The sequence below is a fragment of the Buceros rhinoceros genome, unplaced genomic scaffold (genome assembly GCF_000710305.1).
Source record: "Buceros rhinoceros silvestris isolate BGI_N320 unplaced genomic scaffold, ASM71030v1 scaffold9028, whole genome shotgun sequence".
Classification (NCBI taxonomy): domain Eukaryota; kingdom Metazoa; phylum Chordata; class Aves; order Bucerotiformes; family Bucerotidae; genus Buceros; species Buceros rhinoceros.
The window spans coordinates 3,123-15,284 of NW_010428584.1; the positions used below are offsets into that span (position 1 = coordinate 3,123).

The 12,162-nt window shown below is 39.9% G+C and overlaps 1 protein-coding gene across 1 annotated transcript in view; it reads right to left on the minus strand.

Moving 5' to 3' along the window:
- Nucleotides 1-2,490: 2,490 nt before the first annotated feature.
- The window catches only part of DMD (dystrophin), a gene marked incomplete at both ends in the record, with an annotated part of 62,150 nt that continues 52,478 nt past the window's right edge, over nucleotides 2,491-12,162 (minus strand). Inside the window, 3 exons of the mRNA XM_010142331.1 lie at nucleotides 2,491-2,583; nucleotides 6,602-6,725; nucleotides 7,085-7,328. Coding sequence (XP_010140633.1) covers nucleotides 2,491-2,583; nucleotides 6,602-6,725; nucleotides 7,085-7,328 — 461 coding nt within the window. The remainder of the gene's footprint in view (nucleotides 2,584-6,601; nucleotides 6,726-7,084; nucleotides 7,329-12,162) is intronic.

Genomic DNA, 12,162 nt, shown 5'->3' on the forward strand with positions numbered 1-12,162 from the left:
TCTGACTGATCACAATGAAGGTCTACACGAGGCTGTGGCAAATTAGCTCTGGATGTAAGCTTTGTTTATAAGGATATCAGCTGAATATTATTTAATTGTTAAAATGGGAGTAGCAGAAAACCTCAATTACTGAAGTTTGCATGAGATCTCAGCAAAATTGAACAATGTTGGTAACCTTCTGCATCAACCAGTGAATGGAAATCCATTTCATCTACTGTTTGTAGAATAAACTATTTCTCTGATCATTCTTTTTGCTCAACCAAAACCAACCTTACGAACCTGGCAGTTGTGCAAATGCATCAAAGGATACAGAACATAGAAACCTAATCGAGGTCCTAATCTCCTTAGCCAAAACCTGGTACAATTCTCTAAAAAGTGAACGACTTTTTGTCCCAGCTGGACTAATCTTTCCAGGTAGCCAAAAAGAGGAAAAGGTAGATTCTGGCTCACCCCAACAGTCAGGCCTGGAAGAAAAGTCCTGTGGGAAGCTTAACTCAGCTTGACAGCCCGTGCCTGCTCCTGGCTGCTGCACCAGAAGCTCCTCTCGTGGCTTGGCTGAGGAGGACTGAGGAGACGTGTCAAAACAAGGTGGTGCCTCCTCCCCAGTCACAGCCCTCCACACAGCTAGGGTATTTCTGTCCTCTACGGCTGCTAGTCGGGCAGGAAAGTATACGTGCTGCGATCTCTTTTAGGGATGCTTGTGGTCACATACTACAATTTTAACACAGTTTCTGGATGCAGAAACAAAATAAGGGAATGCATTCTTTATATGACCATATTTTGCACCACCAGAATAAAAATGTGAAATTAACTTTACTTATGGAATTAAAACATTAACTGATGTTACCGATTTCAAATATTTTTTTCCCACTAAACTTTATTTTCCCTCAGTTTGATACATAAAGCTTTGTATTTTTCACTAATAAAATTAGAAACCTTTTCTATTTGCAGTCAGTAGGGAGTGATATCTAGCAGACTGATCTCTAACTATTCATACACAGGAAATTAACCCGTGTGTTACAAATATCTATTAAGCATTGTTTCAGAATTTTTTTTTATTTTACTTAAAACTAAGCTTGTTTTTGAACAGAAACAGTCAGTGACATCAGCTATGATTACGAATTAGAAATTACATTTGGTGAATATTTTAACATACGGGGTATCCACATCTAGACACGTTCAGTTATGCAACATCTCCTAAATACAACATATTTACACAAATGATGGTCACTGATAAGAAAGCAATGTCTGTTGCAACCTTATGTACACAGCAATTTTAAAAATCAGTCCACTTTTACCTACATATCAATACGTGAAACATTTTTCATCTGTTGTTTCTCTGATAATTAATATCTAGGCAAAATGAGGGCTGGACACATGACTTTTTCCATATAATGTTGAGGTGGAGATGAATGTAATTAATATATTGTATAGATTTTCTTCATTAATATCTTCCTAAACAATTCCATCTTTTGATCTATAGTATGAGATCTTATGCAGTTTATACTGCCTTCTCCTTTCCCGTTGCTCACAGATGATGCCTGCTGAGAGCTGAGCTTGCTTTGAAATCAAAAGATGGAGAAAACTTGACCTCACTGTGTGTCCAGCATGATGGTTAATGCATTTATTTACTAACGAAGAACCTCTGGGTGATGTGTGTAACCTGTGCGAGGGGCCCTGTGCTAAGTCTATGTTCCTACTGAAATGCACTTCACAGGCTGTCAATAGACACCGGGACTTTCTTTCCTCGAGAGGTTTAGGTCTGAGCCTTCTTTCACCGAAACAGGTAATAACCCAAACTTCCCATCTCCTGCTAGGAAACGAGGCCATTTTTCTTGGCAGCAGAGGTTGCTCTCTGGGCTCAGAATGAAAAAAAGGTTGAATGAATAAATCCCAGTAATACGAATGCTTATCTTTAGCAAACAACAGGAATGAGCAAAGCAGAAACACTGAAAAAAATGCTGTGGCTGTACACACAAGTGCAGCCCACGCTGCACAAACAAGCAGCCCACTTGTTTTTCCTCCACTGCTCTGGACCCAAGTGTTACAAGGGCACGAACTTTGACTCAGAACTTTAATATTATTTCAGAACAGATTCTTCTTGGAAAAAGGTAAGGACAGAAGAAAAAAGTGCTAAGACATATATTAAAAATAAACCAGCAAGGGGACTGACTGGAAAGGAGAGAAGCTGTGAGAAAAGGAACATGGCAAAAGGGAAGAGAAGACAATGCTCAGCAAAGAAGAGTCTCAGACAGACCTTGGTTCATCCACGTGCCTAGCAAGGGCTCCCTGTGGAGGCAGCTTAAGGTAAAGGAGGAGCAGGCTGCTTCTCCACTCTAAATAAGACAGGCTTCTCTACAGGTGTTGTTAAAATTAAAACAAAGAGCAGCAAAAAACCCTGAAACTAAAACACCACCCCCTGAAAACATCAAGGAACAGAAAGCACTTTTATCATCCTCCCTCTCATCTGCCGCGGGCAGCAGCGCTCACCTCTGGAGCTGGGGAAGGAGTTGTTCAGCTGCTCCATCACTTCCTCCAGACCTGTGCTTGTGTCCTGGGGAGGGCTGAGCAGCTCATCCTCTCCTGGAAAGCAAATCCACACCACCTCATGAGAGCTATTATAAAGCCATATGCTAACAGCTTGCTATTGCGTACGTCCTTCACGAAGCTAAGGCTTAAACATATTCACTTAAACATATTTTTTGCTTAGTATACCATCAAAATTTTAAAGGTGATTTTTGTTGTCTATTATGTTTCTCTTTCTTTCAAAGGCTCTAAGTGAACTTAAATGATGAATTTTAACCAATTAACACTGACTTAATTTGTAAAAAGGGATTTAAGAAATAACCCGCTCTGGTAAAAGAAGTGGGGTAAATGTCTGTGAGGAACATTTAGTTCCATAAATGACACTCATTGTTTCAACTTCTCTCGTTCTATTAATGGAAAAATAAATTGCTGTTGTGAGTGCTGCTATTGAGCAGCTTTCAAATAGTGCTGGATTCATGTTAGCACTGCTTTGCCTAGCTGCGTAAATCAGTAGAAACCCAGATTCTCATCTGCATCAGTATTAATATTTCTGACAGTTTAATTGCATCAGATTGGTGCTCCAAGAACGTTCAATTGTACTGTAAAAGGGTTTAGCAGCAGTTTAATAAAGCAAAAAATTTCTCCCACTGAATAATTTCTATAACCTGATTATAGGGCAGCAACTTAATGGGAAATTCAATAAATTTAATTTTTTTCTGTTTTTTTTTTGTCACAGTTTTAGATAACTAAAATCCATACTTTGATTTTACTGTGGACCCTAGCCTCTAATACAAATAATGCACCTGAAAAAAAGAATACACCTAAAGGATATACTTGGAGTGAGATTCTCTTTTTTTCTTTTTTACTCAAGTTTCTATTATCCCTATTAAAACACAAAAGTAATTTCGCCTGCTGTAATAACCAAGAGAGGTACATTCTTATTTTGAAAATGACTTATTGACCCCTTATTTTAACATATCTTGCCCTACTCACCTTGGGTAACAAACTGCCTGATTTTACGTTAGCATTTACACTGAGGTGCTCCATGCTAGTGGAAAGCTTACTAAAAGTAATGCTAAAGGAACACTTCAGGACTCATACATTTCCTATCAACAGGCTTAGTGCCAGCCTCACCTCAGGGCCAGGAGCCTCACAAGAGTTATTACTAGCCAAGAGTATTTCTTTCCACTCCAGTACAAGAAGTAAAGTGTCTGCAAGAAGCACTTAAGTCATATAAGTGATGGTCTTCCTATCAGCTTCTTTGGTGCCATTAATGGTCTAAAAATAGCTGCTAAGACTGCCTGCAGTTTGTTCAGCTTTGCACTGGTGCTGCCTTCACACAAATCAACTCACACTTTGAGTTACTTTCTCATCAAAGGTTGCACTGACAGAGAAGCCTCAGCAGAAATACTGTCGTTCCAGCCTCTGCTGGATGTCAAGGCGAAAACTCAGAGTAAGACCTTGCCACCTCTACCCAGGCTGTGACCGTATCAGCATGCCTGCAGAAAGCCACTTGGCCCTAAAGCTCGAAAGAAGAGAGCAGTGGTTCTGCTGTCCTGGCCAAGAAGAATGAGGACAAGTACTGATTTTCAAACTACTGGTAAGCACTCACACAAACTGCACTGTGTTGATGCTCAAGACTGCTCTATCCTTTATTTAAAATGCATTCTTTTTATTTTTTCTCATTTAGATAGTTTTTCTGAGCATTTCCTTGTAAATGACAAAATAAGACATCAGGCAAGCAACCCTACAAAAGTAAAGACACTTTCGAGCCCTCAATTACCTCTCTTTACCTAAAACAGCCTTCCCCATTCACGTTTCTACAAAAGGCTTGGAGAGCCGGGTGGGTCTTAAATATTCTGGTGGTACCTGAACAAATTAAAGTTCAGCAACAGCCTCTTGGCTTACGTGCCTCAGAGAACCTCCTCTGCTGCTCATTACTGGGGGTGGAAGATTAGGACTTTCCCACTAGGACTCCATGAGAAGAAAAACAGAACCTTTCCGCTTCCCCAAATGTATTTCAGGTTATCAAGGGATAAGCTCCTCTATTTGTAAATTAGGATCGGAGTGGGTTGCTGCTTGTGCCAAATGGCTGGAGAGCACTGCTAGTGGAAAACCTTTTACAGTAACCCCTCCTTGAGAGAGCAGAGAGAGAGAGAAGTGCACTTTACCTACATTCAAAAGACCAAAACCTAAGGTCTCCTTTCAAAAAGAAAAATATATAAAAGCTACCACTACATTACTTCATTGCATGAAAGACCTAGAGATCCTCAGTATTTTCTCGAAAATTATGACTCCCTCAGTACCGGGCACACGCTTGCTGCGTGGGAGCATTATTTACAACACTGCTCTGGTTCCCTTCACAATTCAAGGATATTTTAAGTCACGCTTCAGAAAACTCTCAGACTAGCAAGCAAAGCCTTCTGGTGTGAAAGGAGACTTGACACGCTGAATTAGTCGCGGTTTGTTAGCTCGGTTGGTAATTCTTTTTATAAGCTCCACTCCATCCTGACAACAGTGTTGTTTTGCTGAGTCTCAACGTGATCATGTTGATAACAATTCAATATCTCACTGACCTTCTACATATTAGCTCAATGGAACAAGCAGGTCATGCCTAATATTTGTTTTTAAAAAGTTTTGGCAGTTTATATGATTATATGTGTATTCCAGTCTTACAAGTTAAATGGGAATAATTTTATATCGAGTCAAGTGAAAAGAAGTACGTAATTGTATTTTGTCCTACTAAAGGCTAGAATATAAAACTAATGAAACCACAAGAATAGCAGTAAGATGGCTGGGAACCACTGTCTTCCTATGTTCTCTTGTGTATTTTAATTAACATATTTTATATGATGAAACTCACAACATTTCTTCAGAGAGCCGATGCAAATTTCTCCACCAATACATTTTGTCTTCTCTGTGTATACCATACACGGCAAAATATTTGCTCAATAGTAATGTGATTAAAGAAAGAGCTAAATGAAACTGCTGTTACCCGTGACTGTACTCTCACCCCCAGGATTCAGCATTCCTACAGGTACAATTTATTTCGCCTTTTTTTGTTTTAGGGTGTATAGAACCCATCGTATTCGATACTGGCACAAGCTGATGTTATTGCCTATGCTCAAGATGGAAGGAAAAGCCCACAAACAAGCTGCATCTCCCACCACGATGGCACTTCAGACACAGCAGAACGCTCTCTTCCACTCAATTCCTCACTGTCATCAACCCTCATTAACTGCAAGAAAAAGTAGAGCTCTTACTGAAGCTTCTCACTTCCCCCCAAAGTGTCTAATATACACTAAATAAATTTCTTTGTATGAACGTCAATTATTATCTTGTTGAATTAATTTAAGCATATTTGCTCAAAGACACTGCACTGGTGGATTGCTTTTTTACTAGCAGAAAATCCATTCTGCTTGTTAATAAATACTTACTAATTATATAACAGACAGGAAATTAGGAAAATGCTACAGAGCAGTTACTAAAAGCACCAAAATAGTAATTCCAGCCTCTAGCTACAGGATGTTATCACTTAACCTCATTCCACAACTCATATGATGTTCATTATCACATCTCATGTGATATTTAGAAAAGATACCACTTGAGCACTGCCTGTGAGTGACAGCTCAATCCAACTGATTGAGCCATGACATATTAAAAGTAAGCTCACATCAGTTAACATGGGGATGATTAATCATATATTTAATCTGTTAGTCATAATTAATACTATGTACATTAAATCAGCCATGTCATGTTTAACAGTTGAAAGACAGTTTCAATAAAATACTTAGATCTTTAGTGATATTTGTTTTCAGAAGTCCTGACTGAGCTTTGTGTTTAATGACAAAATATCCATGCTACTGTGTGCATCATGATCGAAAGCAAGAGCCTGAACCGTAATGAATATGTAAAGTGTAAACAGCCAGATGACAATGAAGACCATTGCAGATGTCCACTTCATTCTCATTTGAACTAAACCGGAGAAAAGAGCTTTTTCTGCCTTTAAGGATGTTGATGCTGGAAAATGGGACTGTAACTACTTCTTATGACAATCTGAACTTTGTTCTCTTACCCATGGTTTCTGAAGTCTGGCTGCCAACCACACGAAGAAGCATTGGCTGACTGCTGTCTGACCTCTGCAAAGAGGTAGAAGGAGATGATAGTGTTGTACCATTCACCTTGGCATCTGCTTGTGGCTGAAGATCATAGAAAAAAAGAAGAGGTAGTTAACGACAGCTCTATACAGTTGCACAAATCTTTGTATCTCTGTATTTTTTAGTTATTCTGTAAATACACACAATTTGCTGCCTGTTTTTAAGTTCATATATCCATGCAAACAATGGATTTGAATTCTGAATAAGACAAGGAGGAGGACTAAGAACACTGAAACATGATTTCACCTTCTCACCTTGCAGCCTGTAGAACAATTTAATATTTTTCTCCTACTCATCTCTGCAGACACCGTTTCTTGGTCTGTGGTAGTTATTGACAAATCTTGACATCCTGTTTGGAAGATGACACTGTGGAGATCTAGAAGAAAGGCCTGAGGACTCACCTGCTCCAGCAGCTGCCTCAGCCTGTGCAGCTGTGATTCCAGCTGTTTGTTGTGATCCTCCAGAATCTGCATCCTGGCTTCCAGGCGGCCCTTGTGCTGGCGAAGCAGCTTGGCTTCTGCAATGAGCTCGGCATCCCGGGGACTTTGTGGAGAAACTGGCATCATCTCTGGCGGGGATGGCAGTGGAGACAGTCCTTTGTGGTCATGCTGTTGCTTCAAACGGTCGTACTCTGCTTGCAAGTTTCTGTTGAGAAGTATCAAGGAGGTAAAAACTTTATGAAGCCAAACAGGCTGGTGCAGGCTATCCTCTGCGTGGGGCAGTGAGAAGGCATCTTCTCTCACGTGGTGTGATGTGTCGACCTACTGGGGGGCAGAGGCTCACCTGCACCGCTTGCCTTTCATTCTGATGAACACACATGCATGTAGGGTTACACCTCACGGATTTGCACGGGGCTGATATTACAGGCACCTGTGACACAATCACTGCCTAAAGGCTCTTCACATCACCAGAACTCACAATCAATTCCCTCTCAGCGCACAAGCTGCAGAAGGCTGGCTGGGCTCCACTCACCCTCCTGAAGACCAGTTATGGTCTGTCCTGGGCTCAGCCCTTCCTCAGAATCCTGCGTTTTATCCTTCCAGCAGAAGTCGGACTGCCCGTTCACTTCCATATGCGAATACACTTGAGGAGTAATTAGTGCTAAAAGAGGACTTTGAGTGATCAAAGCGCCTCACAAACACTAATCAAAGCGGATGCCACCTGGCCAGCCTATCTGTTTCAGAGATGAGGAAGCTAAGACAGAAATGCAGCCACACAAAAGGTCAGAGCAAAACTCACAACTCAAGAGTTCATTTGCCAACTCTGCTATCATCGGTCAGGTCAAATCACTCTCCTCTCTTTGTTTTTGCAACTGCGTTTCCAGCCTAGCTCTAAAATTACTAATCTAAGATGAGGAAAAGACAGATTACTGAAAGAATATGTTAAAGTCCACTACACTAAATTTTGGGGCTATAATTTCCATCTTCATTTGGACTGCCCTGTCTAGAGTGCTGCAGTCTACTGTCATTTTGTGGCACTGCTAAGCTTGTTCTATTCTGTAAAACTCCAGTTTTACTCCAGTAAAACACTCCATCGATTTAATATGATCTATAATTCTCCACATGAAAAAAAAATCTACCAAGCAAGAAAAGCGTAGAAAGTAAGAAACTGAAACCTTGTTAGGGATAACACAGTCCAAAACTGCAAAAATAGTAACTTGTAACAGAAACTTTGTAGGTAAGGGAGGGCTAATAAACTGCACTGGGATTTTGTTGCTATGATGCTCCTCTTACAGCTTCCCAGAGCGGGAAAAATGGCTTGGCACTCTGGTAACTGCTTACTCATCACAAGCAGTGACCCAGATTTTATTTTTTCCAATTTGCTCTTGTTTGAGGTTGTGAGAACAGGCACTTTTTGCCAGTTCTGCCTGCAAAACACAATACGCACTGACAGCTTAGTCTGGAGGCTTAATAGCACCTCAGAAACCTCCCAATAAACTTTATTAAGCTCTGAAACACTTCTAAAGGTACGTTACTGTGACCAGAACAAGAACTAAAGCAGTACGCGTCATTTCAGATGGGTAAAAAAGCAATGCCAAGGGCAGGCTACTGACTGTTCTTCAAATGTACTTGTGCCCCTCAGCAGCTGCGCGGTGGACACGTCCTAACCTAGTACAGTGGCACCTCCTCAGAACATGATCCCTAAGGGATGTCTGACTTACACAATCTCTCCTCTGCAGAATTTTTGAAAGGTTAAAAAAAGAAATTGATCCTTCTTAACTTCAGGATGTTCCAAAAGTCAGTATTTCTTTCTCTAAAATCCACACAAAGAGGGAAGACTAAGGAAAAGCATTCTTTTCAAAGAAAGCTTTTTGTTTTAATGAAATACAGAGCTTCAAGTCCATGAAAGTCATCTGGAAAAAAAGAAAGAAGGGGTATACTGGATGTTGCTTTCCACATCACTTAACGTCGTCTGATATTTCTAGCTGAATGAACTGGTGAATGATTAATAAAAATATAAAAGGAAATAGGAATGGGCCTGACAACAGTTTCACACACAGTCTTATTGCAGACTGAAGTTTACACAGGACTGATCATTAAGCTTGCTTTGCACGGAGCGTGTAGATAGCGGCTATCACTACCCCATGAGGAATTTCCCAGATGTATAATACAGCAATGCTTTACAAACACCAAGCTCAAAAATCTGACGTGCTGTAAAGCAACAGATAAAATATGACCCTAAGGGAAACTAAATAAATGCACTCAGTCATACTTGAAACAAAATTATGTACCTTGCTACAAAGAAATCTACAACTATCACTTCAACTACCAATATAGAGACATCCTTCCATAACTACGGTATTGAAACACAAGTGAGGACCAGGGGGCAATGCAGATAGAAACGCCTTTGTGTCTGATACAAAACCGTTAAAATCTCTTTCTGAAAGCCTACATAAAAAAAAAAAAAAAAATAAGGATGTTGCATATCTTCAAGCAGAGATAGGTCTGAATTGGTGAGTTCGTAATTAGATACAGTAATATTGTTGGAAGAAAGGAATGTCATTTTGAAGGACATGTGAGTTTGCCCAGAGCACCTAGGTCACTAAGTTTTCCAGCTACAGCTTTTCAGTCCAGCTACACAGTCCTTAGTCCCGAGAACCGAGACTCATCACAGCAACCGCTTTCTGAGCTGTAAGAGTGATGTGGCGTTCAGCCAATCAATAACACCTAATAACTGGGATCTAAACATAGAGGAATGAAGATTTGTATCAACATAGGGGAAAAAAGCTGAAAATTAAAAACAAGGAATTCAACATTGGCTCTAAGAATATTCTAGAGGAGAGAACATTGATCTCTTATTCCTACTTTTGGAATAGCTTTAAGCTGTGCGGTGAAAAAAGATTGCTGCTACAAGCCAGGTGTCCAAGGCACTGCCCACAACCCTGCGTGTAAAGCCTCTGAGTCCCAGGGAAAGGCCCTCTGACATTTTCAGCATAAAAAGGGCCGTTAAGAGAAAGGGGAGATAAAAACATAATCCTCTCTAAATGAATGTAACTGAGCAAGCACAGGCAGTATGGGAAACTTCACCTCCCTCCACCTCAGCTCAGGCTGGGTGACATTTACATCTGACCGTCACAAACGAACAATGCTGCTGTATCTTCTGATCACTGGGAAAATATATTCTACTTCACTAAGAGAAACATTCAAAGAAAATCCCCACATATTTCATTTACTGTGTTTGCACCCCTTTGAAGCATTTGTGGAGAAAAATAACAGAGGAATCATGCAATGTAACCTTGATTTATGCATCTGTAAAGAGCTCATAAGCTATTAATCATATCTATCACTGACAGCATTAATTGCCTCGTGACAGAAATCCTAGTGGACCCCATCTGCTGCATAGTCCTCACAGAGACAACTCAGAACTTGCGAATTTGTGTTATTTTTCATCTGCCTGCAGATCAGTGGTCTGAAGTAACTGATAAAGCTGGTAAGAACCATCTACCCTTGTGCCTCACTAGAGTGCCAGTGTTTACTCCTGATGCTTCACACTCAAATGACCTGTTTCTCCTTCGATGCCAAAATAAATACCAAACAGAGCCATAGCACGTTTAGGAATGCATCACTTTCTCACTATTGGCAGCTATACAGAAGGAACTTATTGGAGGAGGCCATTCATCAGTCTTCAAATGTGAAGGAACACCACAGCCATATGGAAACAGGGCAGCTTTGAGATTTGGGGTACAAGTGCTTCTCCAGAGGCACACAGCCCACTGTGCTCCCTCTTCAAGTCAGGAAAGCAAAGGAAAGGCAAATAGCTCTGGCTGGAGACATCTCATTTACTAAGTTCTTGTTATAGTACAGCTAGGAGCTGGGAGGAAAACAAGAGAACATGTGAGAAGGCTCCCTTTTACAGAAGTATGTCAGTGATCTTGATTCAACGAAAATATTGGGAAACATTCATTTTCTTTAGTCATTAAAATAGCAGAAATATATTTTAATCCTTCGCAAAAAGTTCTGAGTCTCTGTTACTGCAAAACCATAAGCCCTCTTGTTAATGAGAGCACATGACATCCTAGTCAGTATAACCCATCCTACAGTATAACCTAGGTAATGTACCACTTTAGATGGACACCAAAAGTTGGTCTTCTCTAATTCTGAAATCTATTCACTCCTAAGGAAATTTCAGAATGTTTTTGGGACAGTTTTATAATTACGTTTCTCTCTCTTATTGAAATATATTGTAGTGCCTTGCATAACAAGATTACTTGATGTTTATTGAATACATAAGAAACGGTCTTATCACAATATTCGATGTGATGTAAACCTTAGCATGAGTCTGAAGGCCTAATACTGAAATGAAACACTTTCACCAGTTGAAAATATTCTCTAAAATACTCACATTTTAGCAAATATAAATTATTTAACAGTCAAATTTTACCCATAAATTATTTAAGGAAGTCATATTTGCAAACCACAAAAGCCAAGGTCTCAAAATGTTAGCAGATAAATAATGAATATCTAACAAGAGGCCCTTGGAAATGAAAAAAAAAAAAAGCTAGTCAGAACTGTGTCATAGCTAGGTTGGTTTGTAAGTCAGTTAATACATTTCAGAAGAATTCAAAACAGGCAAAATGTCTTTTTAAACCATCCAAAAGCAAAACCTCAGAATTACAATTTCAAAGAGTCTTTTCAAGTAACAAGTCAAGATGAAAATATTTGCAGACCAGAAACTGTAGCCGAAAACCACAAGGTCAAAATTCATTAAACAGCTGAAAAGAGACGGAGAAAAGTCAAAACATGAAGCAAAAAAAAAAGAAAAGGGCTTTTTTGAAAAGCAAGGAATTGTGGAGAGCAGAAGAAAAAGAGAATGACGATGAGGTGTTTTGAATATTGTAGTATTGCTTCTTGTTGGTACTTGATGCTGCTTTCCCAAGAACTGCTGAGAAATGACTGCACGTGCCGACTCTAACTGTAAAATAACAGAAGACACAGCAGAGAGAGCTAAACCATCATTGTAAGAAAACACCCGAAGTGTA